This window comes from Solanum dulcamara, chromosome 9, assembly GCF_947179165.1.
Source record: "Solanum dulcamara chromosome 9, daSolDulc1.2, whole genome shotgun sequence".
In the NCBI taxonomy this organism is placed as follows: Eukaryota; Viridiplantae; Streptophyta; class Magnoliopsida; order Solanales; family Solanaceae; genus Solanum; species Solanum dulcamara.
In genome coordinates, this window is record NC_077245.1 from 8,560,157 (window position 1) to 8,579,366 (window position 19,210).

A 19,210-nucleotide genomic window follows, 5' to 3' on the forward strand; every position below is an offset into this window, starting at 1 on the left:
TAAGAAACAAACACCTCATGTCAGAATGCCATAAACTCAAAAGCAAACAGCAAATCTGCAATTTGCAATGACAATAAATATTCAACTTTTACATCAACTTAAACTCATCTGAAGCGTCTGCCCAATCTGCTGCCGAATTGAACATGAAAACTACCCAAAAAAATGATGGGAAAAAAATTATGATGCAGATACAGTATCTAATACCAAATTTGCTTCCTGTTTCAGTTCTGTATATGTTTTGGTTTAATAATCTGAAGCCCGCCCATGAATGGTCTCAATGGCTCTGGTATGATAACTGATCCATCTTCTTGCTGGAAACTCTCAAGCAAGCAGACTATCATTCGAGGAACTGCACATGCTGTAGCATTTAACGTGTGAACAAACTGTGTCGGAGCTGTGTTTTTGCCCTTTTTAGGACTTGATGATGATGATGATTCGGGGCGATATCTTATTCCCAGCCGACGGCTTTGATAATCTGTACAATTTGATGCACTTGATATCTGTTGAACAAAGAATGTAGCAGCTTAGAATATTGTAAAAAGAATATAAAGAATATCAAGTTAAGGTAGAGCAGTGATTCAGTTGTTCTAGTTTTGTTCAACCGCTCCTCCAAACGATCCAACAGTTGCAGAAATTATGGACAGTACAGTTCCATGTTAAATATGTGTAATTGTACATCTGGAAAAAAAAATAGACTTGATGTCATTTCCTACCTCTCCATAACGGCCCAATCCTGGCATCCAGGCCTCCACATCAAATTTACGATATGCTGGTGCACCTAGATCCTCAGATGCCATGTTCAGTGTCCTGCACACGGTATGCTTTGCTTATAAGAAATGGAGAAAGAAAAGCAGGTGCACGTTCGGTGCACAAAAGTGATCAACTAATTAACTAAACATGCATAAATTGTTCGTAGTAGATATGAAATTAAGATTCGCACTTGAAATGGAATCCGAGTGATGAGAAGAGTTCTTCTTCAATTTCAATGAGTTCTTCATGGTATGAATCACTTTCATCTGGTCGGCATAGTATGAACATTTCCACCTTGCTGAACTGATGAACTCGATAAAGTCCCCTGCAGCCAATCACTGACATTAATTACTTGATGCCGAAAAGAAATATATGTATAACTGAATGTGCTCACATATATAATTTTCAGCAGATTTGCCATTTTTCATGGACAATCAGTGATGAAACTACAAACTTATAGCAAAAATGGTCATAAAACCCCTAGATATTAAAGTAAATAATACATTTAGTGGACGCATGGAATTTATATATGAGATAATACATTAAACCTGAACTATTCAATGTTTTGCAACTTTCATACTTGGATTGTTGGATATTGTTATTACCCCCTGAACTACAGTGTTTCCTCTTTAAAACCTCGTGAACGAAACTAAGTCAATGTGTGCATTTCAGTTTTCACCAGTCATACGTTTCAGCTTAAGACATGTAGCATGACACGTGGTATTTTCCGAGACTAAAACCCCAAAAAACTGGCACATTTGCAACTTACATACCTAAATTGTGTTTCTATTACCCCTTAATTTTCATTTTTTTTCTTTATTTACTACCCCCTAAATTAAACTAAACAAAAGAAAAGCAACTTCAAATCCTACACAAATTTTAGGGTCGAATTGGTTGATGGGATGAACTTCTAAAAGAAATATTTTTTTTTGAATAAAGATTTTTGATGAATTAGGGCTTAATAAAAGTTTGGATCGTTTAAAAAAGGGAAAAGGGTCAAATTTGCCCCTTTACTATGCGAAAAAGATCAATTTTACCTCTATTATTACAGAACTATCTCGTTATTACCTAAATAGTTCAAAAATACCCCTCCTCTGTTAGGGTTGTCCTAGGTGGACCCCCAACCCCACGTGACACTAGATGTTTTGATGAGGTAGACGCGACGCGGCATGCCACCTCAGTGCCCAACCAATTTTACCTCTCTCCTTCGCTTGTTCTTCCACCGCTAGCATTTCATTTGCCTCCACCACCATTAACACCACTGTTTTGTTTATCTTCTTATTTCTGTGAGACAGAATCTTCTTTCAGAGACTATGTAGAGTAACACATGAAGCTGTCGCACCTTGGATATATACAACCTTCATCTTGCTTCAAGTTAGCAGTAAAGAACAGCACAGTATTAATGAGACAAGGTGTTGGAGTTGCTGTTGTAATATTGAGTTACTTTTATGAAGTCAACAGGAGAGTCAATTGAAGCAAATTAGAAACTGAATAGCTCCATCATTCAATGGCATCAAACTTGATGATTGCCATTGGCACCGCAAAGAATGATGCTAGTATTTCTTTATGTATCATCAATAAATCCTGGGATGTGCTGCATGTAGCTACTCAAGTGTAACAAACATGTCTTTCATGGCTTTGAAACATCATAGGTCTACTAATGGTCTAAACATAGTCCTGATTTAGGAAGATGTTCACAGATTGGCATCACATTTGTTAACTCTCTGCTTTCTATTAGTTGTCACTTATAGTAGTTTATTGCCAAAAGGACAAAAAGGAAAGGAAAAAAAAAAGATACCGTTGTAATTTTGGCAGTGTTGATACTTGATAGTGTTAATTGTGGTGGAGGGGAAGGAAATGTTAGTGCTGGAAGAACAAGTGGAGGGGATGGGAGGGATAATTTTGGTTGGGCTGTTGAGGTGGCATGCCATGTGGCATCCACCTCATCAAAACGTCAGTGTCACGTGGGATTGAGCGTCCACCTTGGACAATCCTATCAGACGAGGGTATATTTGAACCATTTGGGTAATAGCGGGAGTATTCTTGTACCGATAATATAATGGAGGGTAAAATTAATCCTTTCCGCACAGTAAAGGGACAAATTTGACCCTTTCCCTTAAAAAATATTAGTGTTTCCGAAATTATTGTTTGGTTCTCCTTTCGATATTCCAACTTTTGCTTGTTATGTTAAAAAAAATTGTTACTGTTATTTTAGGATTATAGATTTTAAGTACACTTACTGTTATTGATTACAATTATGTCATAATTTGCAACTGGTTTATTGTTAGTGATTGATTTCTTTTTTGTGTCACAGTTATTTTAGAGTTCTGGATTTTTAATTGGGTTTACTATTATTGGTTAAATTTTCTTGTGATTTGCAATTGGATTCACTATTATTTATTAATTTCTTTTTGGTGTTAATGTTACCTCAGGGATGTGATTTTTCAAATGCATTTTACTGTTATCAACAAAAAGTTGTTAGGTTTTTGTTTTTTTTAATAACCATGGTATCCGATCCACCTTACACGCACATCGACTAATTCCACGGGATACCTACCACCTCCCACAAACAACAAGTATCAGGTAACTCTGTCCTATCAGATGGAAGAAATCACCTAGTTATTTGTCTCTGATGGGAATTGAGCCTTAGACCTCGTGGTTCTCAACCCACTTAATTGACCACTAGGCCACAAAGTTGTTAGGTTTGAAGAAGAGAAAGAAATCTTTGGTTATCAAGAAAAAGAAAAGATCTAGAAAATTGGATAAGGAAAAAATCAGTGAACAAATAGAAGAATTTGTTTTCAAAATTTTTTTCTATTATATGTTAATATATTTGACTTGGTGATGGATGAATTGACGCAGTCCATACCCAGTGTAATCCCACATAGTAGGGTCTGGGAAGGTTAGAATGTACGCAAATCTTACAACACCTTATAGGTAGAGAGGTTGTTCCAGATAGACCCTCGGCTCAAGAAAAAACAGTCCAGAGTAGAATACAGAGAAATAATGCAAATAAAGACAGTCACGGCAAAATATTACAGACAACCTGTCAGATCATCCTAAACAGCAGTCATAACAAGCTACAATGATAATCAAAGTATAAAATAAAATAATAATAACCAAACTCAAAGGACAAAGAAACTATAAGAGTGACACAACTCATAGTACGACTAATAGTAAAGACGAATAAGCAAGACAATGCTCAACTAACTAACCAACCTCCTATCTTAATATGTATCCTCCATAACCTCCTATCTAAGGCCATGTCCTCGGTAAGTTGAAGTTGTGTCATGTCGTGTCTTGCCTAATGTTAGCTCACACACGCCACAAAGAGAGTAAAGTCACTCTTCCATGCCACTTGGCACTCCGGGGGGGTTTAAATTGGAAAAATTGTAGTTCAGGGGTAATAGCAACACCCCACAGTTTAAGTATGAAAGTTGCAAAACATGGATATGTATTCTCTTTATATACATCATATGTTGTCGTATATATAAGGTGAAGAACGAAAAGGTTTTCTTCAAAAGAAGACAGGAATAGAAAAGAATGAACGGAAAGATAAGAAGTCACAAGTAACCTAGTTGCAGCTCCTGCAGCACCAGCCTCAGTCCGGAAGCAATGGGAGAAAGCCACATATTTCAATGGTAATGACGACTCAGACAGGATGGAGTCCATATGTATTCCGCCTACTGGAATCTCAGCGGTGCCAATCAGGCACTGATCACTATTTTCGATGGAGTACACCTACCAGTCGTTTAGTAAAATATCACTGATCAGCTAAACCAATTTAACCAATTCATTTCAGTAATTGATATCGCTGCTTCTTCCCCTCATCCCAAAAGAAAGGTGAAAAAATCACAAACCTGCCTAAAACAATGAAAAACATAACCAAGAGGGAGAAAGAAAAGTAAATCATACATAGTTATACATTTATCACACTAAAGACTAACATGTTGCATAAGTCGTTCAGAAAATGATTCATCTGTACAACAAATATGATTCATGTAAAGATCTTTCTCTATTATCAATTAATATATCTGCATATGAAGTTCAAAACCCAAACTATGGAGGGAAAATAAGTCTCTAGCTTCAAATAACAATGTCAAGATCATTCAACTCTTCTTTCAGTAAAACCAGGGTTACCTTGGTAGCTCAAGACTTGGTTTGAGTAAAAACAATCCATGTCACCATCAAAAATCAGTTCAAAAGAGAGAAGACATTGTACTCTTCAAAAAAAATACAAGATAACTATTAGTGGCAATCTGATTTTCAAGCAAAGTGACAACACCCATCAACAGACACAATGACAATGTTCACAAATAAAAGATGAAAAGGACACATCACAGATTGTGGATGAAATCATCCAAACGGTATCAACATTAGTGAAAGACAAACCTGAGTGTTTGTTCCACGGGGTTGAAATCCGCATTTCTCCACCACAGATGACCGTACAATCTCAGGAGTTGTCAGAGGTGTAAAACCTCTTTTCATGGCCTCTGAAACTGCCCAGTTTACAAGACCCATCTCTAAAATAACTGCTTCATTCTTCAAGTAATAGAATTTGGACCCACTGACCTGAAAAGCAAATTTAACTTAACCATGAGCAAACTAAATCAAGATTTCTTGTAACCAACCCATCTCCTGAAAGTAAGTAGTGATAGCAGATCAATCTTCCTATGTGGCATACAAACTTAGTCATGTCCTTCAATATTTGGATGCAAGCACTCTGCCAAGAAATGAAGTAGTGGAAGACTAGATATACAACCAGAAAACACAGTTTACTACCAGCTTGGCATAGACTGTTTGAAAGCCAATGGCTATAACACTAGGTTTGATAACTCGATAGCAGAAAGATATTGGGAAGAACATGGTCCAGTATGCAAAGGGTAACATGGTGAGGAATAGACTGATTTTTTTCAAAACAAAATGGATTGTATTGATAATATACAGCTGCTAAGTTAGTTCTAGGTTACAAAACAAATACCTTGGGTGAGAAAGAATACCTCAGCTGCAGCATCAAAATCGAACAGATCTAGGTCTTTTCCCAGCTGGACGTGGTCCTTAACAGCAAAGCTAAACTCAGCAGGCTTACCAACCTGAAACACAGGGAAAGTAAATGAGGCTTGAGCAGGATCAAAACAATGTGGTCTGCACGCCTGTGTATATCAAACTAGAAGTACCATTTTCCTGACTGTTGAAGAATCTTCCCCTCCTAATGGAACATCTGGATGTGTCATATTAGGTATGGATTGTGCTTCTTGCTGCAGCTCATCAGTAAGTTTTAGCAGGTCTTCTTCCAAAGTAACAAGTTCTTCCTTCAGATTCTTTCCTGACAAAAAATACAACTCACACAATGAATAACCTAGCCACCAAAAGCTTCAAGGTAGACATAAAATAAGACATCAACCTTCTTCTATGAGCTTTTGGCGCTCTGAGGGTTCTAGTTTTCCTTTCATCTTGTTTGCAACTGCATTTCTCTCCGCTCGTAGCTTTTCAACCTCCTGTTATCTGTGAGTAACAATTAGCTAAAATTGAGAATAACCAGTTCCATAAAAAACCATTCAAGCATGTGAATGTGTTGCTTCAATGAACAAATCAAAGCTCTAAGAATGCGACACAAAGCACTAAAAAAAACGTTGAAATAATCAAGACAATGGTAATATATGCACAAATTCTGCTCCTTTTGTCATGCATCAATTATCCTATAATGCAAGAGAGATAGAGCAAGATGACAGGAGAAAGGAATCTCTACAGAGAACGGGACCATATCTGGAATATAAATGCAATTTATAAGAAGTAGACAGCAGTTCACATTCATTAATCAATTAACAGACACCTTATACCTATATCTGCAATCATTTTTGCCAAAAGTAAGAAACACTAATGCGAAACTTCTTTAAACTGCAATTTACACAGTTGTCAGGAGGGAGAAACACTAATCCTGAACTTCTTTAAAATGCAATTTACACTGTTGTCAGGAGGGAGAAACACTAATTCTGAACTTCTTTAAAATGCAATTTACACAATTGGCAGGAGGGAGGATGGAATCCCAGAACCAACCACAAGAAAACAAGAGAGAAACGTAAGAGAAATGCTCTTACTCTTCGTGAAGGATTTTCAAACTGATATCATCACACTCGTTATCCACATTATAGAGTCACATACAGGTGTCTGCTTCTGAATTACATTTTCCATTAATTCCATTATAGTATGTGTATATTTCTGTAAAATGCTAAATGTCCGCGAAGATTACACAGTAATGCAGTCGCTAATGCTCAGAATCCTTTGGCTAAAAGGTCGACTTAAGTTACATTTTCAATTTAACAAATTTCACTAACAGCATGACTGAAGTATTAATTTTGAAGATAAATACAAAATATTGAAAGGTTGAGACTTTATCGTCAAAAGAGTGAAAAAGTGAGATAGAAAATTGACCTTCTGAACATTGAGCAACTTCTCGTAGAGCTGAAGAACAAGCTCCAGATTAGCATTGGAGTTCCTATTCTTAATATTAACCGCAACTGACTCCTTATTATCTCTTATCCACTTGAAATCAATTGCAGCTTTCCATTGAGGCTTCACCACTATATTCACCGTCCTACAGTTCAGTTTTTAAATAAAACAAAACAAAAAAACAGTAGAAATTTACCTTGATATTCTTCTGTTGCGGTGCCGGAAGTTTGGACGGCCGGAGCAGAAAGGGATCTAACGACAAGCGGGAACAGAGGCCTGTTATAGAAGGGCGTTAGACGGGAGGTTAGAGTTCTGGAGAAGTAAGGGATTGCAGCAAGTTTGAGGGAATGGAGAGTGGTTCCGGTGAAGCAGCAGTGCAGTACCATAGCTCCGCTCTCTGCTTCGTTGGCCGACGATGTACTAGTAAGAGGAAAGATGCGACTGGTTTTCTTTCGCCAATTTATCAGCCCTTTTTTCTTTTTATTTTTCTAAAAGATATTCCACTTATCCTATTATTTGAAAGGGGATAATCATAATTATTATTTTTTGAATTTTCAATTTGACGTATGATTTCTCTATATTGAAGTTTGATTAAATTTAAATTTATGATAAAAAAAAATTTATTAGGACGTAAGGCACTTTTTAACAAAGACAATTTTATATTCGAAATTCGAATCTAAAACTTTTAATTAATAAAAAGAAAGTTCTTACGGACCACTCCACTGCAATGGTTATTGGTGAAAAAAATCAGAATTGTTACTCCCTTCTTCTATATTACTCATCCATGTTTTACTTTGCATGTTCTTAAGAAATCATAAAATATGTATATAAATTTATTATTTAACTCTTTTTAATGCATGTTTATATATCATATCAAAATTAATAATAGACAAACTATTTTGAAATTTTATAATATTTATACATTCAAAATGAAAATATATAATATATACTTTTATACACAAATTAAAGAAAAAATGGAAAAGTAACAATTAAGTTTATCTCAATTTTGTAAATTGGGAGATAATTTAAGATAAATATTTTAATAACATGAACAAATAATATAAGGCATGGAGAAGAAAGTTTTGAAAAAAAAATGGAGAAATGTGTTTTGCTGATTATTTTGAAGGAAACAAGAGAAGATTGAGATTTCAAATTTAGAGTTTTGTTAATTTGAAGGGTCTTGGAATCGTGATTTGAAGATTGGAATAATTTGATGAGAGATTTGAAAAGGAAATTCAAATGACATTCATGGGATGAAGTTATGAAACTTAAGTTTAAATTGTAGGTGTTCTTTTAAAAAAATGGTACATCGCGAGAAATTCATATTTTAAATTTGAGGAATTTGATGCAGATTTGAGGTGAATTTGATGATTTTTCTAAAAAAAAAAAAATCAAGGTTGAAGATGAACAGTTAGAGCTGCCCAACGTCAACTTATACTCGTGAATTCAAAAATATACTTGTATTTTTATATCTAAAAATCATGATTGACGGCAATAATGTTGTGAATCTTCTATTTATAGCTGATTGTTGCTTTTTATAACCGTGAATATAGTGGTGAATGCAGTGATACAAAGTACAATCGATCAGATATGATTAGGGCTGTTTATCGGACGGATTGGGCCGATAATTTCACTTAACGGTTTGGCCTATTGGATATCGATTTTTAAATTTATTAATCTGCTAGCCAACCTATAAGATATTGGTTGGTTCGATAAGGGATTACCAATTGTCGGATAGTTATTGAGCGGTGTATCAAATAACCTATAAGAAGTTCGTAGACTATTTGACAACGAGAAAGAATTTAAGTTGACATTGAAAAGGTGAAGCTGATTGAAGAGAAGATATAGCATGCAAGCAAAAGTTAAGGATATATTGACTTCAATTTGGTAACTCATATTTTTACAGAATTGCACACAACCAGAGCAAAAGACTCATGTCAATTGATTAAAGACTGGAAAAAAAAGTGTAAGTATATGGTAATTCTTAACGGGTTAACAGTTTATCCGATAAAAAAATTTAATAATCCGCCCCCACACCAATAAGCCGTTAATTATAAAATTTTAATTCATTCCCTAACCGTTTATTGGATAATCCAATACCAATAAGCCAATAGGTTAATTTTGCGGTTGACTTATCGGTTAGGGTTCGATTTTGAACCCCCTAGTTATGATGAATATAGTAATAAAGAGCAAGCATTTCACATTTGTATTCATGAGTTCAACAATCAATATATATATATCCTGTATTTTTATATTTTGCCTTGATTGTACCATATATTAATATCAACAGTTAATAGTGATACATTCACTAAAACAAAATCAAAATAAAAGAATGTACACAATCAAAAGTGTATATAAAGCATACACCTGCATCAACAATGATATACTCAATGAAATACAATTAAAATAAAATAATGCATACATCCAATAGTGTACATAAAATAGTATATACATGTATCGCAGATATATTTACGATACATACACGTACATATACTAAAACTACATTAATTAATTAAAGTACAAATCCAATGTATCTAGCGAAATTGTATATGTTAATACAACTATATTTGAGTGAATAAATACAATGTATTCGATGAAATTGAATGAACAAATACAACGAAAATGAACAATATGTATATCAAAATTGAGTAAACAGATACAAGACATTTGAGCAATTGATACAATGAATTTGAGCACCAAATACAATATCAAATCTATAGTTATGAATCATAATTAGATGAATTATGACTATTAATGACAATTACGCTCCAAACTAGAGTTACTTGGGAAAATTTCTTTATAAAAAGTAACAGAGAGAGGCAATTTTATGAGATGGTTTAAATTTGAAGTTATTAGTAATTGAGGTTAGATATATAATTGTCCTTGTTTGGTTTGTCCAAATTCACCCTTATTGTAACGACAAAAACTTTTCAACACATGTTCATTTATCTATACTATATTAAAAGAATTAAGATCCATAAAATGTTGATTGAACTTTTTACTCTTTATTAAAAAATATATTCTTTAGACAAAATCGTTTTTTTACTCGTTTTTAAAAATTATTAGTTAATTATATTTATAATATTTTAAATTAAAAAATCCTAAATATATGGCAAGAAGAAAATATATTTTAAAAACTAAAGAGTCCTAAAATATTTGGTAAGAGTAAAATAATTAAGAGTCCTAAAAATTAAGAAAAATATATATAATAAAAATCTAAAGATTAAAATATTGAAATTGTAACAATTCATATCTTTATTAATTGGTATTATTAGACGACTCTTCAATTGAAAAGAATCCGAGATTATTCAAGTAGTATATTTTAGTACCATTAATTTTTTATGTTAAGTGTTTTAATTTATTTCTTCATAAGTAAGTCATTGATATTTACCCTTACACTAAAACGTTTTTTTTATTATAATTTTTTTTTTTTTTGACTTTTGAATTAATTTTATTATAATTAGAATTACATTTTTGGTGGAAGTTTTTTTTATTGGAAATAATCTCTTTCATATTTGATCAATTCTCTCTTGCAAAAGGAAATTTTTTTAACCTCTATAAATTGAGGATTCTTTTCTCTCACAAATAATAGAATAACATCTACAATGTAGTCGTTGTTGAGTTTTGTTTAGGAGAAGATTATTCTCTCCATAAATTTTATGTTTTAAATATTTGTTTAATTCTAATATTTATGTCACTTGATGAAATCATATTAAATATTATGCTTTCTTATTATAGTTTTTTTTCATCTAATTTAATGTTGTCAATATTTACAATTGTTAGCCTACGCTTGATGTTATGTTATTTAGATTTCAATATTTTTTGGATTTATGAGTATTTCTTTGTTATAAGATTGTTGCTCTTGAATATGTATTCAACGGGTGGATCGAGAAGATCTATTATTCCATCATCTTAAGCTAATTGGCTTATGTTGTTTGAACGGAAACGTCGAAAAAACGTCATGTTTTGAATGCAATAGTTTATTAGTCCTTGTTCATTTTTCTAATCTTTATTTCACTTTTCTTTACGGCCAGAAAGTATTGACGATGCATGATCACGGATAAATTTTACAATTAAGGGTTGGGTCTTTTTCTGATTCTTGAAGCGCCATGACAAAATATTAATCACAAGAGATTTGATATGATAAAATTACGAACATTTGATTCAAAGATCAATTGAATCCTGAAAATGTCTTGCAAATAGCTTTTTTCGATTTGAAAGCTTCTGAAGGTTAAGTTGGTGTTGTGATCAAGTCCTAAAATATATCATAAAAGATAATAAGAAACTTAATATATGGTAAGAGTTTTAAGATTTTCTCTCATCAATATGTAAATTTAAATAAAATTTTGTTCACTATACTTAATTTTGCTCCTTAATTGTTACTATGATAGTAAATTAACATTTTTTTAACATTAATTTTTAAAAATTTTATACTCAATAATATAATGCACACATAATAATATAAATATTTTTTAATATATATTTATTATTAATAAACACGATAAACACGTGTTTCATTTTTTGTTGAACTGTCGGGAATATTTTGTTAAATTGTGTCAGATTCATTTTGCTCTAAATTAATCATCGTTATAATAATTATTTATCCTCAATTTCAAAAACACTAGTTGAAAATTAATGCTACTATACCACCACTTCACCCTTACGACACTACTCACGAAAAGATACATGAGAACCTCACCAAGAAAACGTCATTCGAATGATCCCTCTCCAAAATTCATTTTTATCATCTTTTCATTCCATCACTACCTCAACCATATATAAAAAAACCCCTCTTAAATCAATATAACATGATTTTAATTGTAAAAATATCGATGCAGACAATTTTAAAAATAAATAGTATTTCCAAGACTTGTTTCAACATTATGAGATTGTTATAGAGTTTGGACATTATTATTGATGATTTGAGAAAATGAGAAAATGAAGTTGTGTCGATAAAAGTTCAGTAGCAGTGAAAATTCAATTATATTTCAAATGATTTAAGGTTTAAAAATTAGTTAATCTGAGCTTTAAGAGGATAGATGCATAAATGTTAAAGATTCTTGATTTTGAAAGAGACGATCGTACTTTTGTCAGAATAGTGATCACCTTTTTCGAAAAATCAAAAGCAATTTTAGACCCTTTCGCAAGTTTAAAGGTAAACTTGTCGATTCATTATTATTTATTGTTTTTTCCAATTACCAAATAATCTATTTCCAAGCACTATTTGTAGGGTTCAATAACAGCAATAATATACTTAATGAAATTTCATATATAAGTATAGTATGCGGATAATAAAATGTACACAGATTTTAATATTACCTTATGAAGGTAGAAATGCTATTGTCAAAAGGTCCCCGGCTCAAGCGCAACAAATTCAAGTACAAAAAAAAAGGAGACAATAGAGAAAATATAAGAAGTAACAAGAAAATAGTGTGATAATCAAGACACACTAAATAACATACTAGGGTAGATCATTGTAAATAATAATAAACATTGAGAAATATTGTTAAGACTCAAGCCTAGGGCCTAGACGTGACACGACGAATGAGACACCCGGAGGTCCCTCACCCTAGCCTCTTAGCATTAATTTAGCTTTTCATAGGTAATGACATTCAGTGCAACCAGAAATGAATGGGATAATGGGTCTAAGGGAAACGACATAGAATAAAAGCGAACAACAATCTTAGATCATTATACAGTTTCGTCCAAACATACCTCTATTAATAGACTTGGCATGAGTTAAGACATGTCCCTAACTCACCCTCAACATAAGTGTCAAAAGTACCAAAAAGGTAACCAAAAGTCTATACATATCATAAGCTAGAAAAGGTAGGGATATTATTCCCGAAACATGAGAACTCACCAAGTAGTAGCCTTCAGCGTAATCAACCAGCCACGTGGAGGTGAGTGTGGAGCAACGCCTATCCCTACATGGTGATATCATGTAGGCAAAAGAGTATGCGTTAGTATTTACAATGTACTAAAAATGTAGCCATCCATGCATGGACATTTAAGAAATATTAAAACGTTAATGTAGTACGAAATATAGTGGAATTCATGCATAATCAATCATGTAAATAACATTTGAAATATTCATTTTGTGGGAGAATGACCATAACCGATATTTAAGACCATGTGAGCTATTACATGGAATCCAACATAACCTCGTATATTAGCACGGGAGACTACTTGCCGGGTAGAGCTACATCAACTTCATTCACTTCTTTAACTTTAACTTTAAGGGCTATTTGTGGATCCACTAGTCTAAGCATACAAGGGTTCTTATGTTAGCGCATAGTTAATTAGACAAGGGGTTGCTACTAGGATTCCCTTACCGAATCCCACCTCAATGCCCCATTCGATGCTAAGTCAATCTCACAGAATAGTTCATATCACATAAGAATGTAATCATTTACGGAGCTTTAAATCATCAAAACACCATTCGGTGGAATAACTCATTAAAAACCATTCATTGACTCATACAAGTGAGAATTGACCTTTCGTAAGTGGAATACATCATTTCATCATTTTTTTATTTCATAAGACTCTTTTTAATCATAGACATTTGCTTTCATAAATATTTATTTTGGAGTCAAAGCTTTCAATTCAAACTTCAATGAAACATAGTGAAACTAAGTGAGTTCTATTCAATCAACTTAAAACCACTCAAATCCATAATAACATGCATGAGAGTAACGTATGCATCAATTAAAACCCATAGAATTCACCATTTGAAATTTAATTGCTAGCTTTAGAAAATACTTGAACTCCATGGGTGGAAGAACTCATGAATGAGATCCACATACCTTGGGAAATAAATCCCAATGCAAATTTGAAAATGAAGGCTTGAAGATCTTGGAATAAAACCCTAGCTTTCTTGGTGAAGAAGAAGACCTTGAGAGGTTGGGGTTTTGAGTCATATAATGTGAGTGAGAATAAATGTGTGGAAAGGCTTATGGTCATTTAGATAAGTGAATTCAACCCTCAAAATGACCCCACTTTGTGTTAAAACACAGAAAAAGATCAAAATATCCTTTTTAAAAATTGGCCGAATTGGGCCTCATGGAGGACCATCACGGTCCGTGGTGTGGTATCTCGTGGTAAATCACTTGGAGAAGGAAATCTTGGGGTTTGCAGGAAAGTCTCTAACTTCCTCTACGGATAACTTCATGGTTCGTGGCCGTGGTGCAATAGGACCTGCAGAAGTGACCACCGCGAAACAGATCCGTGAAGCGATTCACGACCCATGGTGGTCGTTTGTGGTGCCTGCCTTGAAAAGTTTTCTGAGGCCTTAGAGGAGGGGTCACCACGGAGGGCACTACGACCCGTGATGCTCACCATGGTCCGTGGTCCCTCGTCGTGTCCCTTTCCTACAGGATTGTGTTTCAGAATCTCTACCACGGTGGCTTGCCATGAGCCGTGGTGCGGACCACGACCCGTGATGGCCCCTCGTGGTCATTACCTGGTGCCAGTTTTCTGTATTTTTTAGGATTTCATCATTTGTTCCTTGTTTTAGGACTTTCCAAATTTCTGGGGTCTTACAAATATCAAAAACAAGAATTGAAGTAATACAACTAGTACAATGACAATGACAAACACCAATCATCCTTTCTTATCACCTCTCTCAAATACTTTTTCGACCTATCACTGTCTCTCCTCATAGCTTGTAAAACCAACCCCTCACACTTCCTCAATGACGCATCTACACATCTAATCTTCACATGTCTACTTTATCTCAGTCTCGCTTCCCTCGTCGTATCCACCATGAACGCCACTCTTATCTTATTACAAACATCCTTTTTCTAATCTTGTTGCTCATAGTATAACCACATATCCTCATCTTTGCAATATGCATCTTCTGAATACAGAGTTTTTAATTATCATGCACTATTTATAGGGTTCAATGAATCACTAATTTAACATTTTAACTTTGAATCACTTTGAAGACACATATCGTCCAAATCCGTAATCACTGCTGACATGCAAAACAAAGCGTATGATGTTTTTTAATTATCTTCCTCCACTTCAAATCATTTTTAACTTGTATATACATGCATAATCACGTCACAATTATCTTTTTACTCTCGTATAGGTCTCACACATCAAGACTAATTGAATCAATTATATGTTGGAGGATACAGCAAATGAATGAATCCACAATCTATTAGAATACTGAAATTTTCTCCATTGTGTATGATTATTAATTCAGGTAAAATTAGCTATAGTATACATGTAATATTCAAAAGACAACTAATCATAAAAATAAGAGTTAATTACATTTTATTCCTATTTTTTTCCAAATTACAAAATCTCTTAAATTTGGTATAATCTGAGAAGTGGAGAGAGTAGGGAGTTTACATCACTTTTCATGATGTATCCGAGAAGTGGAGAGAGTAGAGGCTTTTGTAATTTTTTTCATCATAGGAAATTTTGATAATTTTTCCATTTTTTATACCATTAGATAACCCGATGCACCAAAAGGTCCGGATCCGGATATTTGAGATTCTGGGTCCAGTCAGGATGTGTTTGTAACGCAATGTGGAAATTTACCGTTTTAATGAAGCTTCAATCCTCGTGATAGAATAAGAACCAATGAGAGAGCGAGTACAAGTCCTCGCGGATCGAGTCAGAAAGTAACTCCAGATCGCGACCGTTCATTTTACAACAAGAAAACACAAAAAGAGCTACTATCAACCGTCGAACCGTACTTTCAAAAAACACACACGGTAAAAGAAATCCTAACTGACCCCGGCTTTCACACGTTCTATAAATAGCATCCAACATTATTCACCTCAAACCACGTCTTCTCAAAAACCGAAAAGCTTTTCTTCCAGAAAATTTCAAGCTTTGCAGAAGCCTTCAACTTCAAGTAAATTTAAGGTTCGAGTTCTTTTTTCTCTTCTTTATCTTCAATTGTGTTCTGATTATTTGAATTTCAACTAGTTCTGCGTAATTGGATCTCCAATTATGATGAAATTGTTTTCATTGTGTATCTGTTGAGTTTGAAACTTGATCAAACTCTAGAATATAGGAACCCTAGGTTTTGGAGATGTGTTGCCGTTGAGATTTAATTTTTAATACTTAAATCCATGAATTTCTTGAGATTGACCGAAGATTGTTGTTTGCATAAAATCAGATGGCTCGTACGAAGCAAACTGCCCGTAAATCAACTGGAGGGAAGGCTCCAAGGAAGCAGCTCGCCACCAAGGCGGCTAGAAAATCTGCCCCAACAACTGGAGGAGTCAAGAAGCCTCACAGATACAGGCCTGGAACTGTTGCTCTTCGTGAAATCCGTAAGTACCAGAAGAGTACTGAGCTTTTGATCAGGAAATTGCCATTCCAGAGGCTTGTTCGTGAAATTGCGCAAGATTTCAAGACTGATTTGCGTTTCCAGAGTCATGCTGTATTGGCCTTGCAGGAGGCAGCTGAGGCATACCTTGTTGGTTTGTTTGAAGATACAAATCTGTGCGCCATTCATGCCAAGCGTGTCACAATCATGCCAAAGGATATCCAACTTGCCCGAAGGATTAGGGGAGAAAGGGCTTAGAATGCCCTGCTTTGTCGTTGCTTAGATTGCTAAAAGCCTCTTTTGCAATTTGTGTTTTCTTTCCTTTGTTCTTTAGGATATTCATATTGATACATAAATAGATATGAATGGTTGTGGATTACTGGGCATTTGATATATAGTCGATTTTATTGATGTTTCTCTTCTCAAAATTTGAGTGTTCCATCCTGTTTATGTTTAACAGCAAGCTGCTTGAACCCTAAAGCAATTCTTGGTGAAATTATGTTTTTGGAAGTAAATTAGATGTCTCTTGAATTTTTCAATTCCGCCGTCGTCGAAGCTCTAGGGTTTTGGCAAATTGGGCCTAATTTTTGGTGTCATCGTTTATTGGATACCCCCAAAACTCTTCTCGACGACATTTCTATTGACTCCTTCAAATTAACGTTTTAACGTTACTTTTCTGTCAAATATAACCCCGAATTATTGATAAAGCCAATCCCTTTTGTCTTAACTGTCAAAATTTATCATGTTCTCAAACGTTAACTCTGTAAAACTTAAACGAATGATAAAAGTTAGAGACTAATTTATTAGTTCTTTCGATAACACAACGAATTTGAAAAGTTAAAAACATTTTTCACTAAAAATTTAACATTTAGTTAATTTGTACTCGGTTTTATTTTAAAATTGAAATAAAATCATTTATTGAGGAAGACAATTAATTTTTTTGTTATTAATAACTATAAGTGAATATCTTATCTACTTAAAATTATACATAATTATTTCATAATACAAATTTTGTAAAATATACTATAGTAATTAAATCAAAAAATTACAATTGAATTTTTTCTTTAAATATAACCAAATAAATAGATTAGTCTATGCAATGGATGTTTTTCAAAAGAAAAAACAGTGTAATTTTGAAAATTAGATGTTTATTAAAAATAATTGATGATGTGACATTTATAACTATACCATGAATGACATATTAATTTTTTTTATATGATAATCATTCATTCCAAATAAGAATTAATATACATAGAAATTGGTAAAATTATTTCACCAATTTTAACCACAAATAAAAAATATAATTACTCCAAAATACTTTACTAATCTGAAGGATGTTTAAAAACAAGTAAATAAAAGATCACTCAATATCTAATTATCATTTATAATACTTTTAAAATAGATATATTTTATGTAGGATACTATATATTAAATTACAATATGTTTAATGTCTATAAATAAAGTATAACATAATTAGCATATATATATATTTTTAAAATTATTTTTGTATAATATAGGATTTTCTATCGAATGAGACAATTGAAATTTATGTTAATAATAGATATAAGTAAATCATTTATTAATTAAAAAATACCAATTACTCAGTAATAGACACTTTAGTAAATTGAATGGGTTTTCAAATTTACAATTGAATTTTCTTTAAATATAATGAATGAATAAAATTGTATACAGTTCTACAATAATAAATAGATCGCTCATACAACATGTACGTTTTTTAAAAAAAAATAAAATAAGAATATAATTTTAAAAACTAGATGTTTTAAATATGAAAAAAAAATATTAAAACATTTATAACTATACATTGAATAACATATAAAATTTCGTATATTATAATTGTTCTTACACAAAATAATAATAATTTATAGTAATTGATAGAATTGTTCCACCAATTCTAACCATGAATACATGAGTAGTTACTTCAATTATATTAATTAAGAAGATGTTTCAAAATAAAAAATAGAAATAAAATCATATGTATATGTATGTATTGTATATGTATATATTCTATATGTTTATATATATTTAGACCGAATTCTTAATTAAATAATCAAAATTTATATATATATATATATATATATATATATATATATATATATTGTATATTCTTGATTAGATAAGTGTCTAATTGTACCGCTTAATTATAGTTCTCTTGGGATTTTTATTTTTATTTTTGTAAGTTAATATATAGGACCCGTATAAATAATTTATAGTTAATATTTTATTATTATTTATATTAATCTTTTATTGGTATATGAGAAAATTATAAATCTTTGGTCTCTTTTATTTATAATATTGATTTGACTCTATTTGTTTGTACCATCTCGCATTTAAGTAGATAAAAAATCAATATATACATATACAAATCATAATTAAACAAATAATTTAATTATATTGTATTGTTACTTTATCTATTAAAATAGAACATTACAATCATTGTTTCTCCCTACCTCAATAATGATATGTTCATCATTCACAAAACCCTAAAGTTTTGTAATAAGATTAGCAATTCAGGACTAACGTGTGACTACAACATTAATGTGTGACTTTCTTGGATTGCTATTATTATGGTCGACACTTATAACTAATTTTTTTTTATGATTTCTACGATATGTCGATGTCTATCATGTAAAGGTGTTTTTAGTTTGACAGTTGTTATTATAATATTTTTAAATTATATTAAATAAAATTATTTAAATATGT

The 19,210-nt window shown here is 32.5% G+C and overlaps 2 protein-coding genes across 2 annotated transcripts; one reads left to right on the forward strand and one right to left on the reverse strand.

Moving 5' to 3' along the window:
- LOC129902857 (serine--tRNA ligase, chloroplastic/mitochondrial) lies at positions 1-7,674 on the reverse strand. The gene is made up of 10 exons (XM_055978289.1): positions 7,397-7,674; positions 7,183-7,331; positions 6,155-6,248; positions 5,928-6,076; positions 5,751-5,843; positions 5,143-5,322; positions 4,325-4,491; positions 941-1,075; positions 714-807; positions 1-500 (listed from the first exon to the last, which is right to left on the reverse strand). The coding sequence occupies exons 1-10, from the start codon at positions 7,584-7,586 to the stop codon at positions 222-224; spliced, it is 1,530 nt and encodes a 509-aa protein (XP_055834264.1). The 5' UTR covers positions 7,587-7,674; the 3' UTR covers positions 1-221.
- An 8,303-nt stretch (positions 7,675-15,977) lies between these two features.
- Positions 15,978-16,900, forward strand: LOC129902592 (histone H3.3). Its single transcript, XM_055977919.1, has 2 exons — positions 15,978-16,080; positions 16,337-16,900. The coding sequence occupies exon 2, from the start codon at positions 16,337-16,339 to the stop codon at positions 16,745-16,747; it is 411 nt and encodes a 136-aa protein (XP_055833894.1). The 5' UTR covers positions 15,978-16,080; the 3' UTR covers positions 16,748-16,900.
- Positions 16,901-19,210: the final 2,310 nt, after the last annotated feature.

Bases quoted from the DNA above. Each gene is read 5' to 3' on its own strand.
- LOC129902857 (XM_055978289.1), bottom strand. From the start codon at position 7,586: ATGGTACTGCACTGCTGCTTCACCGGAACCACTCTCCATTCCCTCAAA. The intron at 7,332-7,396 runs GTAAATTTCTAC...CGGTGAATATAG, and splicing joins CGCAACAGAAGAATATCAAG to TGGTGAAGCCTCAATGGAAA. The intron at 1,076-4,324 runs GTTACTTGTGAC...GATTGGCTGCAG, and splicing joins GCTGCAGGAGCTGCAACTAG to GGGACTTTATCGAGTTCATC.
- LOC129902592 (XM_055977919.1), top strand. From the start codon at position 16,337: ATGGCTCGTACGAAGCAAACTGCCCGTAAATCAACTGGAGGGAAGGCT.